This window comes from Triturus cristatus, chromosome 2_2, assembly GCF_964204655.1.
Source record: "Triturus cristatus chromosome 2_2, aTriCri1.1, whole genome shotgun sequence".
Taxonomy (NCBI): Eukaryota; Metazoa; Chordata; class Amphibia; order Caudata; family Salamandridae; genus Triturus; species Triturus cristatus.
Window position 1 is genome coordinate 1,167,980,151 of NC_140582.1, and position 12,112 is coordinate 1,167,992,262.

General features: G+C 51.4%; 1 protein-coding gene across 5 annotated transcripts in view; it reads left to right on the forward strand.

Moving 5' to 3' along the window:
* Positions 1 to 12,112, forward strand: part of LOC146863309 (uncharacterized) — a 365,164-nt gene that overhangs the window by 237,546 nt on the left and 115,506 nt on the right. For all 5 annotated transcript variants that reach the window (XM_085642720.1, XM_085642723.1, XM_085642721.1 and 2 more), the window contains one exon: positions 240 to 370. In XM_085642720.1, coding sequence (XP_085498846.1) covers positions 240 to 370 — 131 coding nt within the window. The remainder of the gene's footprint in view (positions 1 to 239; positions 371 to 12,112) is intronic.

A 12,112-nucleotide genomic window follows, 5' to 3' on the forward strand; every position in this document is an offset into this window, starting at 1 on the left:
AACATTGTGCTGTGTGAACTGGCCATACCCTTATGCTTATGAAATTATGTCTAACATTCCAAACACTGAGCGTCCCCAGCTCGGGCACTCTACGTAGGTTTTTACCTTTACCCTAACAAGATTACATAAATTAGAAAATAATTGTAAGGATACCAGTGATTTTTTTATGAGAATTGAGTTAAAACATTAGTTACTTTCCTTTAGGGTGACGGAAAATAACTGTACTACATTTATTCTAGGCATATGTAGAACTGACCAGTGAAAAAGCTGCCACATCTGTTATGCAAAACAGCAAAAGGTTTCCCATCGTTATAGACAACCATCGAATAGTGCTGCACTATGCAAAAGAAATATTAAAAGTTTTGCTGGGGTAAGTAGACTGAATATGGAACTGTATTTTGTGAGTTTAAAGTGACACAACTTTTACCATGGCATGTCTAGTTGAATCTGTTTTCTAGTCTTCCTGTAGAGAATGTCTGTTTTTTTATTTACTCAATAGTTAATTTTCATACTTTTCTGCATTGTATGTGCTCACAAAAAAGTTTTTATAGACCCCTACCCACAGTATATGGCATTCTTCATCATAGGGGCATTCCTTCTCCAGCACCATAAGAGTGCTGGGCTGGCTCAACTGGAGTCCTTTATTTTTTATGGTTTTTGTTTTCTGAGTGTTCGCCTTTTATGAGCTATGAAGGGTCTGCAGTGAACTGTTTAAATTGTATAGGGGTAGGTTTCAGAATGGTTTCTTTATTTTGAAGGCTAACCTATCCCATACACGATTAAAATCTAATGATGGCGTCAGAAAAATTATACTTATTGGGATATTTTCCTCACCACAGTAACTGCATCAACATGTTTAAGTCCTCACTGAAGCAAGCCTCACATACTCATAAAGCACGTCCTGCTGTTTATCGCAAACCTTAAATTCTCAATCCGAGAGTGTCTTATTTTACTGGGTATGAAAAATAGTGCTTACTGCATCAACACACTTGTAATCGAGGCCTGCAACTTAACTGCAAGCTTTTGCCCATTTGCAAAAACTAAACCATACATTGCCATTTTTCTAACTTTAATGTCTCTCAGATGAATTGTATCCTTGCTGCGAATCACTTACCGAACACCTTGCATATAAGACAAAGATACATAGTACCCATAGAATAATTAGCTATGCAGTTGAATTGTAATTTACTAAGAATTTTTTATTAACATAAATTTAGTCGTAGTAGGTGTTTTTATTATGAGTGAATCGTGTGTTCTAAGACATCATGGGCTACTGTGAATGCAACTCAATGTAGTTAATGAGATGCTCATTGGAATTTGAAAGGGGGTTGGCAGGAAAGGTTCAGAACCATGGAAAAAAAGCGATGCCTTGGACATGCCGACTAACAGATTACTCTGATTGACAAAATAATGCTCAGTACAACCTGTCAGATGTATACATTATAGAATACATTATGATGCTATAGCATGCAGCCCTTGTAAAAATATACTGTATTTGAGTAATGCAATTTGAGGTTGTTGGTCTTATTAAAAGAATTAGGTCCTTGGGAGCCATGGGCCTGGATCAAATTCCTGTGTCTTTGATAAAGAAAGAGCCCCAGCTTTGGGCTACTCTTCTTACCCCTCTTTTTAGGTCTCGGCTAGCGAAGGCTGCGCATGCGCAGTCTCGCTCGCGAGATGTAATGATTTTAGTACGGGGCTTGAACCCGCCCCTCTTCTCCATTGGCTGGCTTCCTAAACGGAGGCCAGCCATTGGAGGAGAGGGGCGTCTGTCCGTTTATGCCCCGTCTTTTTCGGATTCAGGGGCGTGGTTTTTCGATTCTTTCTCTCCTCTGGAATGTAAACATTCCAGCCAATGGCAAGAGGGGAGAAACAAAAACACGCCCCCAATCCGAAAATGACGCGCTGTTTCTTGGTTACAAAGTCGGCGAGCTACCTTTGCACCACGGGTCACCCACTCTTGCCCTCGCCGTCAGGGTGTCCTCGATGAAAATCCTATAGTTCATCTCTTTTTAAGGTTCAATATTGGATTCAAAAATCGAGTCTCCAGCCCAATCGGGGCTATTGGCATGCATGACATACATATTTGTGTGTGCACTCTTGCTAGTTTTCAATTTCTGTGACTCTAAGGTCTAATTGACTGGCGAATAGTACAGTTAAATCGCATCTTCACGAACTATGAGAAAAATGCGTTTCACAGTGTTTTCCTTTCCACCTTTAGTTACCCGACTGAATGGCGTATGAATCACATTATATTCGCACAACAAAGATGGCGTCTTCTTGTAGGCGAGATTAGATAAAGGGAGTGTTCTAGTGCTCGCCCCTGCGACTCGTTCCTTCACCAATATATCCTCCGACGCTCCAAAACTGTCGAGGCAGTGCGACACCAAAGTACCGTAACTAGTGCTCTGCAGAAGTGGGCGGGATCTAAAGCCAAGATGACGGCGCTCAGAGGCCTCTGGAAGTTGCGGGCACCTTCAGTACTCCTCCAGGGGGTGCGTCCGAAGCCCCAGTTGCAGCACAGCAGGTGAAAAGCAACGGGGTGGAGAAAGTCAGGGCTACCAGAAAGGGGGATGTGGGTATCTGTAACCGAAGCGAAGCTTGCGATAAATCCGTTCCCTCACTGCAGCCAGTGTTGTCGCTAGAAGAGCTTCCCATAGTGAGAGGGATGTGTGACATCTCTCATGAATGCTTCCACCAAATAAACAGTGCTGCAGGTGGTGGTTGTGAGTTTACAGGTTGTCGTACGTAGATCGTAGCTGCTAAATGGTCACATGTAATGTTTGACACCATCAGCCAGTCCTTACTTTTCAGCCACCATCGTTTTGCTTCCTTTTAATATTGTAAGCAAAAGCTTAAAAATCCGACGTTTAAAGTGCAATTGATTGAATAGTCAAGAATGAGCTACGCTGTCGCACATCACATGGGGCCATCTAGTGCTCTCTCCACCGTTGCAGAATCCGGGATAGGTATATCAACCACCATAGCTGTCAAGTTTCAGATTGCTTATGTGTGACATTATCATGGTTTAAGTGCTATTGTGTGTGAGATTCCAAACTTTGTGTCACACTCGCACTATGTGTGAGACTTAATTGCGATTAAAACCATGCAGAAAATACTCTGTAAAGATAAACATCAGAAATGGCCCCACTTGGTGTCATGTGACAAGCTAGAAGTGTCTCCTTTCTTTTTAGGTCTCGGCTAGCGAAGGCTGCGCTTGCGCAGTCTCGCTCGCGAGATTTAATGATTTCAGTACGGGGCTTGAACCCGCCCCTCTTCTCCATTGGCTGGCTTCCTAAACGGAGGCCAGCCATTGGAGGAGAGGGGCGTCTGTCCGTTTAAGCCCCGTCTTTTTCGGATTCGGGGGCGTGGTTTTTCGATTCTTTCTCTCCTCTGGAATGTAAACATTCCAGCCAATGGCAAGAGGAGAGAAACAAAAACACGCCCCGCAATCCGAAAATGACGCGCTGTTTCTTGGTTACAAAGTCGGCGAGCTACCTTTGCGCCACGGGTCACCCACTCTTGCCCTCCCCCTCACTCGCCGTCAGGGTGTCCTCGATGAACAGCGGGAACTTCTCCTCGCTGTCCCTGCAGACTGCGACCAGGCCCGCCATCTCTCCTGCTTATTGCTGCTGCTCATCCGTTGGCAAGGAGGGGGCGGGGCCGCACTCTTAGGGAGGGTTGTATCGCCTGGGTGTCCATGCCGTGTGCCGGATGTATGCACATTGGCAGGAGACAGCGAGGAGCAGACACAACAACATCACCCAGGTGCCTGCAGGGAGCAGCCTTCCCGCCCTGTGCTCGCTGCCAGCAAACGGCGTCATTGCAAACCAAGGGTCGGCGCCCAGACCCGGCTGGCCAGCCTCGGTGTGAGTAGCGCTTTGTGTGCATTCTTGCGTCTCAGAGCTGCCCTCTGTCATGGTTCAGGGTTGGACAGGGTGTTATTGACGGGCGGAGACAGTGGAAAAAGAGAGCGCAGCCCGTCATAGTATTCGCGGGCAGTGTCCTAACAGATTAGAGAGGTCAGATTTATGGCTGGGATGATGTAACAATCCATAGACGCCTTCTTTCGACATGAAGGCATTCAAGCGCTTTACGTGAGCTCCAGTTCGTTCCGTTACACAAGGACACATTTACTTTTGGAAGGCACGGGGAGATTTAGTGATTTGCCCAGAATCACAGGAAGTTGAGCTCACGCCGTAGCTTGAACCAGGCTCCCCAGCGCCAAGGTCAGCAGCTCTGGCCTTTGAGCCACTGTTAGACCTGTCAGCCCTTTGGGTGGTCCCTCCTCATCATTATTTATTTTGTCCCACTTTTGCCTCAAACCCTGTTTGAATTTTTCCTTTTTGGGAACCACCAGACTTTTTCGTGTTGCTACAGATTCAGGGAGCCATTTTATCTACCCCTGAAACTTCTGTCTGAGGGCCTGGAGCACAAAATGGTGGCCACCTGTGACATCACCAGCATCCACTGGAACCTACCAGCACCTTCCAGAACATTCCAGGAGCTTCCAGAACCCTGTGACCGTTGGAGGCGGTTTAGAATGTTGGGAGGATAAGAGAGGCAGTTGGCAGTTGGAGCTGGCAGTTGGCACCTGACTGGTGAAGGGAGAGGAGCACAACAGTGAAGGAGGAAGGAGTGAAGCAGCAGGGGTGGAAACTTGTGCCTGGAGTGGGGTCCATAAACCCACCCTTGATACTTGTCCCTACTGATGGATCCCAGCCTATAGCCCTGTGTGGGAAGAAGACAGAAGAAAACCATCCTAAGGACCTGGACAGCAGGAACAGGCCTTAGAACCAAGAAAACAGCAAGATTCTGACCTGAGAACTGGTTTCCCTGGAGTCCGGCGTCGAGTAGCCTGAGACCTGGAGCCCGAGGTGGAGAAGCGGCGCTGACTGAAGTAGCAGACGTCGTACCCGGAGCCGCCTGAGGTCGTGAGAGGGCGCCGACGGGGGTCGTGAGGAATACCAGAGGTCGAGGAGGAAGTGAACCGAGGTCGAGCGAGCGGCGTCATCGGAGGAGTGAAGTCCGCCCTCCGGAGTCGTCGGAGACCGAGGTAGAGGTGAACCGGAGGTCGGGAGTGAGGATCGCACTCCGGAGTCGCCCGGAACCTGAGAGGAGGAGCACCGGAGGTCGGGGGTGAGGATCGCACCCCGGAGTCGCCGGAAGTCGACATCGAGGCCAGGCCGGCCGACGTCATCGGAGTCGAGAGCGCCATCGGACCGGAGCCGCCCGAAGTCGACATCGTGAAGAGACTGCCCGACGTCGTCGAATCGGAGGTAGAGATCGAACCGAGGCCGCCGACATCGGACCGGAACCGCCTACCGGCGACGTCAAAGAACTGACATTGTGCCGAGGCCGCCGAGACCGAACCGGAACCGCCTCACGACGTCGACTCGACTCCAGCGGCGTCGGAACATCAGAAAAAGGGCAGTAAGTGGAGTAGAGGGCGCCTAAGGCCCTGTGGAGACCTGAGAGACTGCTCTAAGGGGCTAGGGAGGTGCTGAAACCCACCTGACTGTGCCTGGGGTGAACTGGGACTAACCTAGAGAGGTTGTGTGGAGAAGGAAAGCCAGGGCATTGGTATTCCCCCCTTTGATCTACCTCAGTTTAGGCCTCAGCCTTGTCCCAGCCAGGGAGTAGCCTCCCCCCTCAAGCCTTCCACAACCCTACAAGCTGTGCCTGGGCCAAATCAGCCCTTAAGAAGTGAAGTGTCATCTGATTATATGGGGGTTGCTGTATACTTCTAATTATTTATTGAATTTTTATCTATTTATTGCTGCACTATATTTATAGGTCCACAGGACTTGTTGGTGTACAATATTTATTGGTACAGTATTTATTGTCTCAAAGTATTTAATTGTCTGTATATATTGCACTTGTATTTATGCCCTGTTATTTATGATCACCCCTATTTATTTCATCAAACAGCCGATATTTATTTGACCTGCACTAATTGAAACTTGTATATTGTGATTGACCTATTTATTTTTCCAATCAGCAACTAAGAGAAAAAGATAAAGAAAGAATATTTTCATAATTTTTACGGTGTAGAGTCGTTTTTGGAACGGATGCACGCATGGTTATTGTATGGGTATATTGTATGCTTAGCACTGCGCCTGTTTCCTGACCACTCGAGCCAAGCTACCCCATTGTGTTGGGAAGGTCCACCACCACCCTGCGGAGTGAGAGTGGGGCTGTTTCCAACATAAATTGGGGTTCAGTGGTGGGATAGAGCTGTGCCTACATATACTCAACAATAACTGTGGGTAGTCCATAGGCCTACACCGGGAGTTTTCTCACAGCGGCCTTCCAAATTGTGGGTTTTTGTTTTTTCCAAATTTACTCTGGTGGTGGGAGGAGGTATTACTAAAGGTACCCCCCTGCATTGTTACTGCACAAAACCTGTCCTCTAACCTGAGTGGGCAAGATGGAGTTTGTACTGGAAGATTTAGAAACGTACACTGTGGCCCAACTCAGGGAGTTTTGCCAGCGGGAGGGGGTGTACTGTCCCCCAGGAGCAAAGAAGGGTGCACTCCAAACCAGCTTAAGGGCTTGGGGGGAGGCACGCCGAGAAAGCAAGGCTGAGGAGGAAGACAGGGATGGAGAGCCTAACCCCGAGGGGGCTGAGATGTACCAACCTGAGGTGGGGAACCTGTCAGCAGGGCCCAGGACACTTTCTAGGAAGGGCAGCACTGTCTCTAGCGGGGGCTTATCCAGCGTGGAGTTAGCAGATCGGAGAGAGAAAAGACAGCTCACATGGGATTTAGCAAAGCTGGAGAAGGAGAAGGAGGAACAGAGGTTGGCTCATGAGACGGAGAAAGAGAGGATGGCTCATGAGATAAGACTGAAAGAGATAGAGCTTCAGATCCTAAGAATAGGGGCACAACCTGTTCCTAATGGTGGCAGCCAAAACCAAGAGGTCACCAGGGAATCCAAACCTTACCTGCCAAAGGACATAGTAGCTAGCTATGGGGCGGGTGACGACATCGCCAAGTGGCTAGCAGCCTATGAGGTCTCGTTGAGGGCCCATGGGGTTCCAGTGAAGTACTGGGGAGGGGGATTGTATAAGTACATGCCTCCAGCTGGTAGGGATGCTTTATTGGCCCTCGAAGAGGATGAGCAGACCCACTACCCCGCCATGAAGCTGGCGCTCATCAGAAAGTTTGGACTAACACCTGAAAAGTACAGACAGAAGTTCAGGGGTAGTCACAAACTGGGCACACAGAATTGGGTGGACTTCCTGGACTATGCAAAGAAGGCACTGGAAGGTTGGATTCAGGGCAGTGAAGTAAGGAACTACGAGGAGCTGTTTGACCTAGTACTGAAGGAACACCTACTCGAGAAATGTTTCCCTGAACTGCGGCAACACCTGGTGGATAGCAAGCTGACCAGCCCCCGGAAGCTTGCTGAGGAGGCGGACATTTGGGCTAGTACCCGGGTGTCCACAAGGGGGACTGGAGGGGACACTCAAAAGGCTGGACAGGGCGTCCCCCAGAAGAAGGAAGGAGGGGAAAAGAAAAAGGAGTTCTCCAAAGGCCCCCAAAATAACTTCCAAGGGAAGGGAACAGGATTCACCTCTAAGGCTAACCCACCCAGAAACCCTAATCCTGGCCAGAGTCAGCAGCCAAGGGTTGTCCATTGCTACGAGTGCGGTGGCGTTGGACACTATAAAGGAGATCCGAAGTGTCAGAAACGATCACCCCCTCCCACTGGAGGAAAGCCCCCCGGAGTAGCTAGTGTAGTGCTCGGGGAGGAGATGCCCTTAACTAAGGGAAGGGAGTGGGCGGGTGTCACTTTAGTGTCCCTGGGAGAACGGGAGATGGTTCCTAAGATCCAGGTGCCCGCAAATACCGCAAAGTATGGGCAGTGGATCACCATCAACGGCCAAAGAGGGGAGGCTTTGAGAGACACAGGAGCCAGTATGACTATGGTGCGTAGCCAGCTGGTGTCTCCAGAGCAGGTAATTCCCGATGTACTCCACCCAGCCGCGATGGCTGACGGCAGAACAGGTCACTATCCAGTGGCCGAGGTTCCCTTTGAATGGGGGGGGGTTGCAGGTTCACTTCGAGTTGCCGTAAGCCCTGCCGTGCCAGTCGATTGTCTGCTGGGCAATGACATGGAGCACAACGCTTGGAAGGAGGTGGAATACCGGACTCACACCGAGATGCTGGGTACACCTGACTGGGCCTGTGTTAGCACAAGGTCCGTGACTACCCGAAGAGGGAGTTCATTCCGGCTGGAGCCTGGAACAAAGGCCCAGCCAGCTGCCAGTCAAGGGAAGAACCGAGGACAGGAGGAGCCTGCCTCGGCGTCTCCACCCCGTAGGACGGATAGGCCACCGGAGGTGGTGGACCAGGAGTCTGCGGAGGGGGACGTTACCAACCTGGAGGACCTACCCATCCCGGCCGAGTGGCACGTGGAGGGAGGCCCGTCCAGGGAGGAATTCTGCCAGGGCCAGAGGGAGTGCCCTACCCTTGAGGGGCTGAGGCGACAGGCCGAAGCCCAGGCAGCAGGGAACGTTGAAGGGAACTACAGTGTTTACTGGGAGGATGGCCTCCTCTACAGTGAACCCAAGGCACCCCTACATGGATCGTCACGAGCCTTGGTAGTTCCTCAACGTTATCGAGCCTTCCTTTTAGAGTTGGCTCACGAGATCCCCTTGGCAGGACACCTGGGGCAAGACAAGACCTTCGCCCGTCTTGTCCCACACTTTTATTGGCCTCAGATGAAAGTGTCGTCCGATACCTACTGCCGGACATGTGTGTCTTGCCAAGCCAGTGGGAAAACAGGGGTGAAGCTGAAAGCTCCCCTGGAACCACTTCCTGTCGTTAGCACCCCCTTTGAAAGGGTGGGCATCGACATTGTGGGTCCATTAGATCCACCGACTACAGCTGGTCACAGGTTTATCCTGGTTCTGGTGGATCATGCCACACGGTACCCAGAGGCAATACCTCTGAGGACCATAACAGCACCTGTTGTGGCTAGGGCCCTGATGGGAATCTTTACCCGAGTGGGTTTTCCCAAGGAAGTTGTGTCCGACAGGGGGACCAACTTCATGTCAGCGTATATGCGGGCAATGTGGAAGGAGTGTGGAGTGACCTACCGGTTCACCACTCCTTACCACCCCCAGACCAATGGTCTGGTGGAGAGGTTTAACAAAACCTTGAAAGGCATGATCAGAAGTCTGCCTGAAAGCCTGCGGAGGAAATGGGACGTCCTCCTACCCTGTTTACTTTTCTCCTATAGGGAAGTGCCACAGAAGGGAGTGGGCTTCAGCCCCTTCGAGCTTCTGTATGGGCACCCTGTACGTGGACCTCTTAACCTGGTGAGAGACGGATGGGAAAGAACTCCCAGGAAGCTCCCCCAGGATGTGGTGAGCTACATGCTGGCCTTTCGGAGCCAAATGGCTAAGTTGTGGAAGCAAGCTTCTGACAACCTGGAAGCCAGCCAAGCAGTGATGAAGGCGTGGTATGACCACAACGCTCACCCGGTGGAGTTGGAGCCTGGCCAGAAGGTGTGGGTGATCGAACCCGGAGAGCTTAGTGCCCTCCAGGATCGCTGGTCAGGACCCTTTGAGGTGTTGGAGAAGAAGGGTAAGGCTACCTACTTGGTGGACCTGAAGACCCCTCGTCAGCCCCTGCGGGTGCTGCATGCCAACCGCCTCAAACCCCACCACGAGAGGCCCGAAGTCATCTTGATGATGGTGACTGACGGAGGAGAGGACGTGGAAAGCGAGCCTCTCCCTGATCTGTTTGCGTCTCAAGAGAAGGATGGGTCGGTGGAGGGAGTGATTCTCTCCCCATCTCTAACTCCTGAACAGCAGGAGGACTGTCGCCAGGTCCTGGGGCAGTACTCCTCGTTGTTCTCCCTTGTCCCGGGTAGGACTCACCTGTGCGTCCATGACGTGGACACAGGGGACAGCCCACCTGTGAAGTCCAAGATCTACCGGATGTCAGACAAGGTGAAGGCCAGCATTCATAGTGAAGTCACTAAGATGCTGGAGCTAGGAGTGATTGAACCTTCTAGCAGCCCCTGGTCTAGTCCGGTGGTGTTAGTACCGAAAGCTGCACCACCGGGTGCCCAACCAGAACTGAGGTTCTGTGTGGACTACCGGGGACTGAATTCAGTGACAAAGACTGATGCACATCCGATCCCTAGGGCGGATGAATTGATTGACCGGCTGGGAGCTGCCCAATATCTAAGTACCTTTGACCTTACTTCAGGGTACTGGCAGATCTCGTTGACTGATGGAGCAAGGGAAAGGTCAGCCTTCTCCACGCCCAATGGCCACTACCAGTTCTGTGTGATGCCCTTTGGGCTCAAGAACGCACCTGCCACGTTTCAGCGCCTGGTAAACCAGATCCTCACCGGAATGGAGAGTTTCTCTGCTGCTTATCTGGATGACATAGCCGTCTTCAGTAACAGCTGGGAGGATCACTTGCGTCACCTGCAAGCTGTTCTCCAGGCCCTGAGACAAGCTGGATTGACGATCAAGGCCAGCAAGTGCCAGATCGGGCAGGGGTCAGTAGTGTACCTTGGACACTTGGTGGGTAGGGGAACGGTGCAACCCCTCCAGGCGAAGATCGAGGCCATCATGGCCTGGGAACCCCCCAAGACACAGACTGAGGTCCGAGCATTTTTGGGCCTCACGGGATACTATCGCCGCTTCGTGAAGGGGTACGGTACCATCGTAGCCCCTCTCACGGAGCTCACGTCCAAGAAACAACCTCGACGGGTAGTCTGGACGGAGGCTTGTCAGCAAGCCTTTGAGAGATTGAAGAAAGCCATGTGCGAGGCCCCGGTCTTAAGGGCCCCAGACTTTTCCAAGAAGTTCATTGTCCAGACAGATGCATCAGAACATGGCATTGGGGCAGTGTTATCGCAACTCAACGAAGAGGGTCTGGATCAACCCGTGGTCTTCCTATCCAGGAGACTACTTCCCAGGGAACAGAAGTGGAGTGCAATAGAGCGTGAAGCCTTTGCAGTGGTATGGGCTCTGAAGAAGTTGCGGCCATACCTGTTTGGATCGCACTTCCTCGTTCAGACCGACCACAGACCCCTTCGTTGGCTGATGCAAATGAAGGGGGAGAATCCCAAGTTGTTGAGGTGGTCTATTTCCCTACAGGGGATGGACTTTCAGGTGGAACATCGGCCTGGAGTGGACCACGCCAATGCAGACGGTCTCTCAAGGTATTTCCGCCTTAGTGATGAGAACTCCCAAGGGGTTGGGTAGCTCTCCCCACTTTCAGCTGGGGGGGACGCGTGTTAGACCTGTCAGCCCTTTGGGTGGTCCCTCCTCATCATTATTTATTTTGTCCCACTTTTGCCTCAAACCCTGTTTGAATTTTTCCTTTTTGGGAACCACCAGACTTTTTCGTGTTGCTACAGATTCAGGGAGCCATTTTATCTACCCCTGAAACTTCTGTCTGAGGGCCTGGAGCACAAAATGGTGGCCACCTGTGACATCACCAGCATCCACTGGAACCTACCAGCACCTTCCAGAACATTCCAGGAGCTTCCAGAACCCTGTGACCGTTGGAGGCGGTTTAGAATGTTGGGAGGATAAGAGAGGCAGTTGGCAGTTGGAGCTGGCAGTTGGCACCTGACTGGTGAAGGGAGAGGAGCACAACAGTGAAGGAGGAAGGAGTGAAGCAGCAGGGGTGGAAACTTGTGCCTGGAGTGGGGTCCATAAACCCACCCTTGATACTTGTCCCTACTGATGGATCCCAGCCTATAGCCCTGTGTGGGAAGAAGACAGAAGAAAACCATCCTAAGGACCTGGACAGCAGGAACAGGCCTTAGAACCAAGAAAACAGCAAGATTCTGACCTGAGAACTGGTTTCCCTGGAGTCCGGCGTCGAGTAGCCTGAGACCTGGAGCCCGAGGTGGAGAAGCGGCGCTGACTGAAGTAGCAGACGTCGTACCCGAAGCCGCCTGAGGTCGTGAGAGGGCGCCGACGGGGGTCGTGAGGAATACCAGAGGTCGAGGAGGAAGTGAACCGAGGTCGAGCGAGCGGCGTCATCGGAGGAGTGAAGTCCGCCCTCCGGAGTCGTCGGAGACCGAGGTAGAGGTGAACCGGAGGTCGGGAGTGAGGATCGCACTCCGGAGT